Below are 12,480 nucleotides of genomic sequence, written 5' to 3'. Positions count from 1 at the left end.
GGTTGTAAAGCGGAGAATATTAAATTGAAAAGATTTTTTCGATTCTCTGTTTTTTCGAGGAGTTGCAGAGGTTTAAAGTTTTGTGAACTTTTGCCTCACTTCCGTTGTTTTGTTTACATTTGTCATTATTTTTTGCTGGAATTCTAATCACTTTTGATAACATTATGATCGGATTGTTAACGATAATGTTAATGGTTTTATGCTTAAAGATCAAAGAGAGTTGCCTACTTGGTTGAACCAAATTTTTTAAAACTCAGCATTTTTTCTTTTGTTTAAATTGAAGAATGGGACCTTGTCCAAATTCAACAGTAGTGTGAGAGTTAGGTTTGTTTTAATTTTTCTTATTAAAATTCAATTTAGGTTAAGTTTTACCTGATGCTACTTTGTCGTAATTTTGAAAAAAAATCATTTAGATTTGGTCGTAGTTATGGTTGTTGTTTTTAATTGCTCTTGAACGAATTTAATAGCAATTATTGTTAACGTGTGTGTCTTTTTTATGCAAATTTTTGCTTGAAAATTTTGACTTTTCGAGTGACTTTTACGCCCTTGACTTTTTGCGTTTCGCGTGATCTAAAATTCTCTCTCAATCACAATTTCAAGCAGCTTCCCATTTAGGCTCCCCCTCCCCCCGACTGAAGCAGGCTGCAATTGATTAGAGCTCCCACTAGTCGTTCGAGAGCAATTCTTCCGACTTTTATTCGGTTATGTTTTAGTTTGTTTTTTGTCTTATCTCTTTGTCTCCTTTCTGGCCTCTGAGGCGATCTGTTTAGGGGTTTAAGTTTAAGGTGATGTTTTAAATGGTTTCAATTTTTTTCGAATTATATATATATATATATATATATATATATATATATATATATATATATATATATGTATATCACTTTTTGAAAGTTTTTTATCTCCTCCTCTGTTGGTAGACAAATAAGTCAAAAATGTGGTTGACCGAGGTCAGAACATTATGTGCGAACGCACTTTACCGAGCCTCCTTTTTTGTCTTATGATCATTAAACCACAAAGAGTTGTCTACCCGGTCGTTGACTTATATTTGAGTGTACAAAATGTCACAGATTTTTTCGTTTTGAACTGTTTTTCTTGCCTGCATTTGTTGGGATGAGATTAAATTTTTGAGGGAGTTAATTGTATCAAAATTTTTGATTGCTGTGAAAGTTTCAAATTTTTAACAACAACCAGAGAACTAATGTATATTTAGATCGAACAGTTAGTCTTTGCAATTACGGGGTAAAAAGACTTTAAGATGAGTCGGGATGTAAAGTGAAAGTCTGGAACTTTCTAGAATTGTCTAGATTCTGAGCGTCTTTCGCAGCTGCTCCTCGATGTCTTTCTCTTGGATTTCGTTCAGCTCACTGGCTTGAACTTTCATGTGAATGCCGTCAGTAACTTTCTCTATCTCCTTCAGTGTGGTACTCTGCAACATCTTGGCTTTGATTGGCTGATCGTCTGGTGCCCTAAAATTGCCCGGATTTTTTTGGCTGAAAGTGTACATTCTATTTGGATTGATTTTTACCAAAAAAGATCCATATGTCATTTCTATATGTATTTGGTTGGTATGCCTCGATTTTCAATAATTTACGGATTAATATCTTTGGAGGTTTCAGAATTTAGAAGATGAAAGTAGTGTTATAAAGACTGCAAGGTCGAAGTTTGTTTGAGTAGCTATTTGTAAAACATTCAAGGTTTGTAGGGGTGCACCTCCGAGGGGTGGGGGTTGCTCAGTTTTCAGGGGTAGGGTACACTTCCAGGACTGGTAAAGCTCTGGTTTAAGTTCATCCCATTTATTTTTAATGTTTTGATAGTTGGAGGTAGTATTATTATTGAAAACTTTATCTACTGGACATCTCACTATTTTTATTTTTGTGATTTGTGAAGCAACTTTTTTATCCAACTCGTGAAATTGAAGACTACTCATTCCATATATTGGAGGAGTCTTGCTATCCATTTTTACTCCTCATAGACCCAATGCTTGATTTTCTCCGGAAAATGTTTATCAAACAGTCGAACTGATATTACAAATAGTCTGTCACGTTTCAACGTAGTTATGCGTAACAGACAAGCTTAAACGCAGTGCAAACTTACTCCACTACCAGAGTATATCCTTGTATAAGTTGTACCCCACTTCGGGTTTACAATTACGCATTATGTTGTTCACAAGGGGCTACCATATAAGGTATCCCTTCTGACGTATGCATTTTGTAAGGAAGCTTATTCCATGAATAGTTGTGAAGTCTGTGTGGATACTTATACAAATTTTAAGTTTTGCTAGGGCGGAAAAGGGGAATTTTATTTTGAACTACTGGGTTACTATTTAAGGCCACCAGCTGAAGGTTTGGGTAATAAGGTTTTCCATGAATTCAAGAATTAAATGACAAAATCTGCAGCGTCTCGATATTTTCTATGAAAGTAATTTGAATATGATTTATCCTTTTTTTTTAAATTTAAGTTTTATTGAAACTCCAACTGATAGGGTGTGCATGTAATTTGAGGAGCTGTGTTGAAAAAAAAACAGTTCATTCCATTTCGAATTGACATGTTGATTCTAAGCATTTTTGGATCTATTCTATCACCTCCAGTCCCATTGTCTTCTATATAGCAGATTACTATGTAAAAAGTCGCACATGCGCCTGGGGGGGGGGGGGGGAGGGTTAAAGTAATATACCCACTAAGCGGGGGGGGGGGGGCGGAATTGATCCCAATTTTTGATGTAGCTAATGAATGATGCGACATTTTGGCATTTGACTATGTTACTCTAATATTGCTGTTTTCGTGAGACAAAGGTCAGCTTTGAAATCGTTCGCATTTAGCAATTCAAAAATTCTAACCAGTTGTAGAAGATAAGTTTGTCTCTGGTTGAGTTATCTGGCATTATGATTTTGAAGTCATACACTGCATAGCAGCACCCCACTTGGGCTAAGTCATCCAGGAATTGTGCGTATGTTGCGTGTTTGTCAGCTACCACAACTGGTTCGATCTTCAGTTTGACCGCGTCTATTTTGTAGATGACGTATTTGTGAAGATGTTTATCTTTGATGTTCGCATACACATCCTTGCAATCATCTCTGTTTTTAATTCCAGATTGGGGCTGAAAAAGTCTTTAATTAATATCGAGCGAATTTGAAGTAGTTATTGCAGGCGTGTATGTGCTTTTAGTGGAAATGTTTTGCTTGACCGATTTGAATTTTCGAGTGATGTTTTTCACGCTTGACTTTTTGATTTTTGGATGATCTAAATATTTCTCATCCACAGTTTTAAGCTTAGGAGCTCAAGTGATGGCAGTTTACTACAGGAAGTTAAAAAAGCACGCCTCAATGGGTTGCATTTTTCAAGTTGTTAACATGCGGGGGTTTCTTCTTTATTTTCTTATCTTTTCTATCGTCAGTTCACGCGCCCGAAATTTGAAGTGCTAAAGCAGAGTAAAAGGATGGAAATTGGAAGTTGTGTAGTCAATGAAACACGTCGATGTCGTCAATTGGAAATAAGTGTTTAGGTCAATCTACTGGCCAAGCGTCTAAGGCAGAGAAAAAGAGCGGTTTTTGTTCATACATTATTTTGGCGAGAGAGAAAGAGCGAGCAAGGAAAGTAGAAGTGTACCCTTTCAGACGCTTTGAAGCAGCTTCTGTGTTCTTCTATTTTAATGCTTTCTGGGAGGGGAGGGGTTGAGTCAGATTTGTAGATGCCTTTATTGTTCCGACATACTTTGGTGGGGAGGAACTATATGCTCAACTGGGTTTTTTCAGTCAGTTTTTGCCGATCAATATATTCATCAGACAGGGTTGTTAGTGGTATCATTGGAAAGATTGTCAAGCGTATAATGTCACATTAAACAGATTTTCTTTGAATTTCGCTTTTTGCGAGGAGTTAAGGAGGTTTAAAATTTTGTGAAATTTAGCCTAAACTCCATAATTTTTCGTAATTTTTGCTTAAATTTCTATCAATTTTTTGCTGAAAATATTTTTAATAGCCGCACAGCGATAGCTGGGGCTATTATTGGCCTTCTCTTGGTTTTTTACAATTCAAAGAATTTGAATTGTATTGGGGCGCTGTCTTTTTTTTTTAAGATCTGTTCACACATTTTCATGATTTTTGAAGTCAAATTGGAGTGGTGATTTTGGTCACGCCGAAACAGGAAATGGAGCGAAAAAGCGAGTGGTTTTGCGGCGTGAAATTTTTTCGCTCTAATTTTAAAGTAGAGTGAGAAAACGGCGTTTGAACAAAAATTCGCTTTCTCGCTAGTGGTTTTTTGTTCACATGCGGCAATTTCAGTTTGGTTTTTACTTTTTTTTCGGTTTTTTGAATCGGAATTTTTTCTAAATGGTTTTCTCAATCCATTCATAGTTCATTCCAGGTCTAGTTTTTTTTGTTTAGTCAATGAAAATTCTTTGAATTGTACGTCAGGACTTGTCCTGCTATGTTTTTTTTATTTCGTCGTCATGATTTTTGTTACGACCATATGACGTCACAGCCACTTTTTGTTCATTTGTTCATGCAATTTCAACTGAATTGCATGTGTGACGTCATTTTTCGCTCTTAGTGGAGCGAGTTTTTTTGTTCATGCGCGTGATTTAATTTTTGGTCACACTTGACTTACCTCACTCTCAAAAATGACTTCCTCACTTTGAAATTGACTTTTATTTACTTTAATTCAAAGAGATAAGGTCAAATGGGTTTGTGTCCTTCTAAATGAAGGTTATTTGAGATCAGCTAATAGAGGCAGCAATAACTTATACAAATTTTTAATCAAAATATAACAGATCAGCCTTAATGAAAAGACGAATTTTTTTGGTCTGTCTTTTTTACTGTTTTTTTTAGACTGCCGATCTACGAATCTATTGCGGCTATTTTCTGGCAATCTGCCAGCTATTTAACGATAGTATCTTTTGTTTTACGTTTAAAGACAAAAACGAGTTGGTGAATTTTTTGAACCAACGTTATGGCTAAATTTTTAGAAATTCGTCAATTTTCTTTTCAAAAAATTGAATCAGTTGAACGGTAGTGCAGACATAAAAAATGCTGACACAATCTTCAGTTACCCAGATATGATAACAGAGCTAATAAGAGATAACAGAGCTAATTGTGCCTCCGGTTTCTAAGAAAAATTTCTGGAAATAACATTTTTGCGGTCTTTCGCTAATTTAAACTGATAATTTATAAAGAATGCAGAGTTTGTTTTCGATATATTAAAATTTTTGCTAGAATTTATTGCGCAATTTGTAAATTTTTTGTCGAAGGAGTGTTTAGAGAAACTATCTAATGCTTTCAGTTGATACGTAATGGTTTTTCGGTAATTTAACTCATAACTGATTTTTGATATACTGAATTTTGGTCAAATTAGTTACTTTAGTTAAATTCGGAACATTTATTGTTTTAATGGAGAAGCATCAAGAGCAGGACAAATTATGGTCTAATTATGAATTTTATATTTTAAATTTTATTCGGATTGTAACGGCACGCTGTGTTTTTTTGTGAATTTTTGCTTTTTTTGTTTCTTTAGGTTAGTCAGAATTTCAATCTCAATTATTGACAGTGTAACTATACGTGCAATGGAAGGCCAATGAACATTTATGATAATTTGAAGGAAAGACATATTGGCTTCAACACCTTTTGCGTAAAATTGTGTTAATTTGTTGTCTTTTAACTTAGTCTCACTATCGTCATGTTCAATTGCCTTTCTAAGCAATAACAAGTCAATCTATCAGTTAAGTTAACATTTCTTGTTTTAAAATTTACGCTTGTTTTGTCTTTAGCTTCTAAGAAAATTTGTTTCTTCATAAAAAATAATGGTTTTTTGAAGTTTGCCACTTTCATTCTTTCTGCTGCCACCTTTATGGATTTAAAGATTTTTTTGCGTTTCCATTTTTTTTAAAAGAAAATAGCGTTTTTTGCGGTTTGGCATTTTTTCCTTAATCTGTCACACTGTAGCGTAGTCTCAGAAAAGAGAGAGAGAGAGCTCGCATTTGTTTTCAAGTTAATTATAAGGTAGTCTTATTTACTATTTTTTTTTTATTTGAATAACACTTTTTAATTTTTTTTTTACTTTTTCCGATTTTGTGGTTCTCTTTTGCTGTCTTGTCTGATCATCACATTAATGGTGCCTGAATGACAAATCGAATATCACAATGAACGTGTTGAAAGATTCTTTAAGAGTCACGATTCTTTGAATTGAGTGTTGTTAATGAATAGTTTGTGATTTTATAGGTTTTGACACCTGTTCCTCGCTAAATGGAATTGATTTTTTTTATTTCTGCCTGTACTTGTTCTTTTTTTAGTCTTGACATTCTGGATTTCGGCAGTTCCCAATCGTTTTTTATGCTGGTGTAAATTAAACCATTGAGCTGTTTCAGTTGATAACTAATGGCTACCCTAACTTTGAATTTACTTATTTTTTCTCCAAAAGTTTAAACGTTTTTTCTAAGTTTATCCCTTTTTGTTTTCTGTCTACTTGTTAATTATTCTCAATAAAGACAGATCCTATTTTTTTCTGGTGAGATGTAGGTCATTTGGTTTAGGTTAGTTATAAATGATGTTTTTTTAGTTTTTTTTTTTAGTTTTTTTTAAATAAGTAGGCATTGAGTTTTGGTCCAATTTCATGTTCCATTTTTTTTGCAATAGCTGTATTTGAGTCGGTTATTAATTTTCTGCCGTCATTACTTTTGCTGTTATGCAATAAAGCCAGATTAATCCAGTTTTCAATTTTAAATGGGTTTTTGAGCGAGATGTTTGTTTTTACGGGCGTAAAACGAAATTGATTGATGCCCTTATTGTTCCGTGGGGGGAGGAACTAAATACTCAAATGGCTTTTTTTTCAGTCATTTTTGGGCGATTGATATATTCATCGTAGAGGGATGTGAGTGGTATTCATAGAAAGCCTGTCCGCCGTAGAATACTCAACTAAATGATTTGTTGGAATTTCGTCTTTTCCACAGAGTTATCAGTTTAAGGTTTTGTGAAAATTTGTTCTTGATTTTCGTTGTTATTTTTCACATTTTCGGTATATTTACAAAATTGTGGCCGATTTTGTCTTAAATTATGTTAAAATTGGTTATCAAAAATGGTAAAGGTAGTGTTGGTTTTGCTTTTAAAAATAGATGAGTGTTGCTGAATTTTTTATTCAATTTTTTGGCTAAAATGTATGCTCATTTTTTCAAAATTCAGCCGTTCATTTTAATAGAAATCTCATCAAATAAGCTTCTTTAGGCCACTTTGTTTAGTTACACGCAAAAACAAACTATGTTTAATTACTCGTAAAAACTGGTGACACATTATTTGATGAATCCAATGAAACCTAGTTTAACTTGTGCTTCACGACTGTTCTTGAATTAAAATTTTGCAGGTTTTTTTGCTAATTTTACTCTATAATGATGCCAAATGCGTTATTTATTTTGATATATTGACTTTTTTTGTCAAATTACCCATATCTATATTGTTCGGAAAAAAACGTGTTCCTACTGGACGGACGGCAATAGCAAGGGAAGATTAGGTTTACTCATTGTTTTTTGAAATTCAGAACAATTCGGATTGCAATCAGTTAATGATTTTTTTGAAAGTATCGCATTTTCTGCTTCCTTTACGTAATTACAGATAAAAAAGTAAATCAACTCAAAGCGTACTAATGAGAGGTTCTATTTGTTTTCGAAGGCGTTTCATTTAGTCGAAAAATTATTGTGGCTTTGACTTCTAAAAATACATATTTTTCAATATAAACAAGGGCTTATTGAGCTTTGCATTTTTTTCTCTTTTTGGCAAACATGTAGCTAACTGTCAAAAGGCAGGTCACATCGCTTTTCTAATGGAATAGAATTTAATATCTATGGCTGTTTTAGGTTTTAAGGAATTGTTTTTTGCTTAGATGCTACGAGTTTTCTAATACCATTTTTGACTTTTTTAATATTTGATTCTTTTTCTTCCCTTGTCGCGATATTGACAGGTCATATCTCACGTTATTGGCGCTCAAAAGTAAGACATTATTGAACATATCAGTTTTTCATTGAATAGATTATAGTTTTAGCTGCTTCAACGCCTTCTTCTAGCAGAATATTATTGAATTTTGTTTTTGTCTATATTTGTCGTTCTTATTGTAAATGTTTGATAATTTCTATTTAACGGCCGGTCATAGCAGCTTCCTATGGATGAAAACGGAACCTATTTACTGATTTAAGTTGATAGCTGAAATTATTCATGACTTTGAAATCAAATGTTGTTAAGGATAATGTAGAAGTATTTTTTAATTTCGCAGTTTGCTGGTCTTTTTTGTCTACTTGTTACCGAATCTCATTAATTACAGGTTGCATATCACAATTTTTTTTAAAGAAGTATTTTGTTATGCTTATTCTTACAACTTCAATAAAGGTTTCACACATTTTTTTTGTACTTTTTTTTATTTCTATCGACTGAACAATTACGGAACACAATTGTTTTTTTAATAAAAGAACCTATTTATTGATGTCAGTCGATAGCTCAGGTTTTATTGACTTTGAAATAATTTGTTTTCGGAAAAAAATTGTTTTTATTAATTTTTCTATTTTTCTTTTCTAAATAACTTGTTACCTAGTCTCATTATTCAGAGCTCACATATCTAATTTTTAGTGTTCATGATAGGTGTAAATGTTTTTTAAATAGAGTAGATTATGGTTTCAACGGCTCCGACACCGGTTTCTTGCAAAGTTTAATGGAATTCCTGTCTTTGTCTGAATTTGTCGTTTGTTTTTGGTGACGTCCGACACATTTTGCGTCCGACTCAAATTCTTGTCTTTTTCTGAATTTGTGGTTTGTTTTTTGTGACGTCCGACACATTCGACGTCCGACACAAATGAGACTCGGTAACAAGTAGACAAAAAATAACAAAAAGGGCAATGTTAAAAAAAACACGTTTTTGATAACAAATAGTTTTAATTAATGAAAAACATTACATACAAATTAAAATCTTTGAATAGGTTAAGGTTCATTCAAACTCCAAATCAAGAAAACATTGAGAACTGCCGTTATCCAGAGATAACGGCAGTTCTCAATGTTTTCTTGATTTGGAGTTTGAATGAACCTCAACCTATTCAAAGATTTTAATTTGTATGTAATGTTTTTCATTAATTAAAACTATTTGTTATCAAAAACGTGTTTTTTTATAACATTGCCCTTTTTTGTTATTTTTTGTCTACTTGTTACCGAGTCTCATTAGAGACCGGTCCCTTGTTTTTCTAGTGATGTACAAGTTAATTTGTTTAGTTTAGGTTTTATTTGAATCTATTTGACTTTGTTAGTATGTAATTTTTTAAAAAAGAGAATAGACATTGAGTTCTGGATGTAAATTTTTGTTAATGTTATTTGATTTTTGTCTTTCTTGTCTCGTAGTCTTAATAATGACAGTTCTCATGAGCCCGCTAATGTGGCATTATTTCACTATCTAAGTGATTTGAGCTGGAAGCAATTTTTTATTCATACGCGAATTATTTTTGAACAGTATTTGAATTTTTAAAATTTTGCTTTCTCTTCCTCATTTCGTAGACAATGAAGCCAAAAAGGTGTTTGAGCGGTTTTCTGAACATCATGAGCAAACGCACTTTACCAAGCCTCCTTGTTGTGAATATGATTTTGTTTCCAAACCCAATATTTGTTCTGATGAGTTTCTTTTGTGGAGCTCGTTGGACCTGTTTTTGCACAAACTTGGATAAGAGGTCGTGGATAAGAATTAAAAATAATAAATGTCAATATCTCTAATGTTTCTCAGTTTGATATTTTGACTCAGAATGTGTTGGGAGTCGGTTTCTTATCATTACCTGAAAACTCAATAGACCGGTAGCAAACATTCGGTTGCTTAGTGCTAAAATATTTGCCGATCAATTCGAATCAATAAGAATCCATAAAAATATAAGAGACCACAAATAACTACGAAAATTTCTAAAATTTGTATTCTTTGTTTTTTCTTCAATTCTACTTAGTCAATCACGAAGAGACGTGACATAATGCAGCCTAGTTGGCGGTGAACATTTTCCATTCCGCTTGATACCAGGGTTATCTGCACTATTAGGTTATTAAAAAAATCTTTTCGCAATCTCCAGTTTTTTGTATCTCAGATCCGAGAACCGGAGGCTAAATTATTTTTAATGCGTTTTGGATGTGTCAAAAATTAAATAAGCAACATTGTGAGAAACAACTTCTCAAAATTATCAAAAACTGTCCCAGTACTTAATCTTTCTCTCATCGTTATAGATGAACCTATGCTTTTTTTCAAATTGCTACGCTCAATTATAAAAGTTTTGGGTTCAGCTCATGAGTTTTTGTCTGGTCAATTTGACATGTTCCCCATGTGGTTTCTAACATCTGCAAACTACTCATGTTTCTTTCGGTTTTGAAAGTATTTAAATTGCCGTTCAATTTGAGTTAATTTGTCCTCTAGTGTGCTCCAAACGTTCATCTAACCTTACTGGCCAATTTGAATCTTAGTGGTCAGTTTTCATTCAGATTCGTAAGTTGTCGACATCTGTTCATCAAATTAACTTTCCATTTATTGTGTTTTGTTCATAGTTGTTAAGCAAAATTTTGCGGACGTGCGACAGCTCTTTGTATGCCGTCAATCATGATTTGTAAGGTTAAATTTAAAGGATTAAACCTACATTTAAATTTGACTTTAAATGATTCTCAATATTTTTCGGACAGCACATTTAACATCTAGATCCTGCCTTTTGTATGATTATTCACCACTTTTTGTATGATTATGCCTGACCTGATCCACGCTCAATGGTGCTATTGTTTTTTATTTGATCACCAAAACTCCCGTGAACTCAACTGCGTCAGATGTGCTTTTAACTGTAATGGTTGTTCTAAATTTGTTTTGGGTTGTTTTCCTTGCCTTCTATAATCATAACAGAACTTCTAACTCATATCAGAACTTCTATAATCAGAACTCAGAAGTTGTTCAGTTCGACTGTTTTTTTTTCAGTATTTGCGACGTAAATTTTAGTTCTGTTAAAATACCCATTTCAGAGCTTCTCGGTTCTTCTAATGTTTCAAACACTTTTTATAGCTGCGAAGCTGTAAGCTGAGCGTAGCTATATTGCGGTGCTCTTGGTTTTTTTTTGTTTCGTCGTCTGACGCTTCATTTTCGTTTTACATTTGTTCTAGAACATTCTGTCTCGTCACTGCTTAAATGGCTTTTTCGCGCTTGATTTCACGCTTTCTGCGTGACCTAAATTGCGGTTATTCAGAAACAGAATCTGTTCCTAAAACAAATTCGATTGTAAGAAAACAGATTGTATGGTCCGACAGCCGAGTGGTTAAGGCGACTGGCTGTTAATCCGGAGATCGCCGGTTCGAGACGCGACAGGGAAACTTTTTTTGCACCCAAAAACAACCTCCTTTGAAATGAACTTGAAAGTTTTATAGGCGGCGGCGATAACTATTATCAACTCCCTTCTGTATCTTTTTCCATCTGTATTTTACGGCACGCAAGTCTATTTCGCAGCTATTCCGGCAATCTGCCGGCTATGTTAAATAGTTTTTAAAAGTTGGAAATAACGAGCGCAAACATGTTAAAATGCCCTAAAATCAAGAATATTTTAAATTGGTTTGGTGACCATTTTTTAATGCACAGCTTTCCATATTGATTAGTCTATCTGGAACTTGAATTATCTTGACAAGATCCTAATAAAGTTATTGGTCAAATAGCATCAATATTTGTTCGAACTTGCAAGATCTTTGAAGATCTATCAAGAGGTTGGATTTGTTAAGAAGATGTTAAGATTTATAATGAAAACTGAGTTTAAAGAGATCTTTTTGAGGCATCCCAGGTTTATCGTGGATGTATTGGTATGTTCTATCAAGTTTCGTTTCACTGGGATAATACGAGAAAGGGATAATACGAAAAGGATGAAGATTTTGTAATTCGTTTATTTTTTCATCGGCTGAGGAAAACATGTCCTCGTAAGAGAAACTTGCAAACAGGTCAGTAGAGCTAGCAGGGCTCTCGCTGGCGCAGTTATTGATTACTTTTGTGTTAGTTGAAATGTAAACTTTTGAATCTATGGAGAAACTAGCATTGGAAAACAATTTGTTATATTATTGTAAGGTGAAAAAAACTTACCATTTTTGTTTGATCTGGTTCTATTCGTATATTTAGTAGAAATAATAAACTGAGGTCAGAATTAAAAACAAGGAAATGTTAGCAACAGCACCAATACACAAGTGGCTTTGCAGGTTTAAGTTCTCAAGTGAGTAACAATATAATGCTTATGACGAATGCCCCTGAAAAGCCTTAAAGTCTGAAAGTCGAATTGAAATTAAAACCCAGCAAAGTATTTTGCCCAAATTGTTCAATACTGAATTATATGCAGTCGTGTTATGTAGCTTGAATTTTCCCGAGTTTACGGCAAACTCAACTGTGGTAATACAGGAAAATATTTTGCGAATTTTGGATTTGAATATTTGCACTGTTTTGGGTTCTGTAGTTTTGGGTTACGCAAATTTGATTTCCGTTTT

General features: G+C 33.6%; 2 protein-coding genes across 2 annotated transcripts in view; one reads left to right on the top strand and one right to left on the bottom strand.

Moving 5' to 3' along the window:
• LOC142348574 (chaperone protein DnaJ 1-like) overlaps positions 1 to 12,480 on the top strand; it is a 40,312-nt gene that overhangs the window by 27,615 nt on the left and 217 nt on the right. The gene's annotated exons all lie outside the window — the stretch shown is intronic.
• On the bottom strand, positions 1,117 to 12,432 carry LOC142348573 (actophorin-like). The gene is made up of 3 exons (XM_075399960.1): positions 12,086 to 12,432; positions 2,838 to 3,097; positions 1,117 to 1,466 (listed from the first exon to the last, which is right to left on the bottom strand). Exons 1-3 carry the CDS (start codon positions 12,086 to 12,088, stop codon positions 1,301 to 1,303), a joined length of 429 nt encoding a protein of 142 aa, XP_075256075.1. The 5' UTR covers positions 12,089 to 12,432; the 3' UTR covers positions 1,117 to 1,300.

Source organism: Convolutriloba macropyga, chromosome 10, assembly GCF_964194025.1.
Source record: "Convolutriloba macropyga chromosome 10, txConMacr16.3, whole genome shotgun sequence".
In the NCBI taxonomy this organism is placed as follows: domain Eukaryota; kingdom Metazoa; phylum Xenacoelomorpha; order Acoela; family Convolutidae; genus Convolutriloba; species Convolutriloba macropyga.
This window is presented reverse-complemented; position numbering and strand designations above follow the sequence as displayed.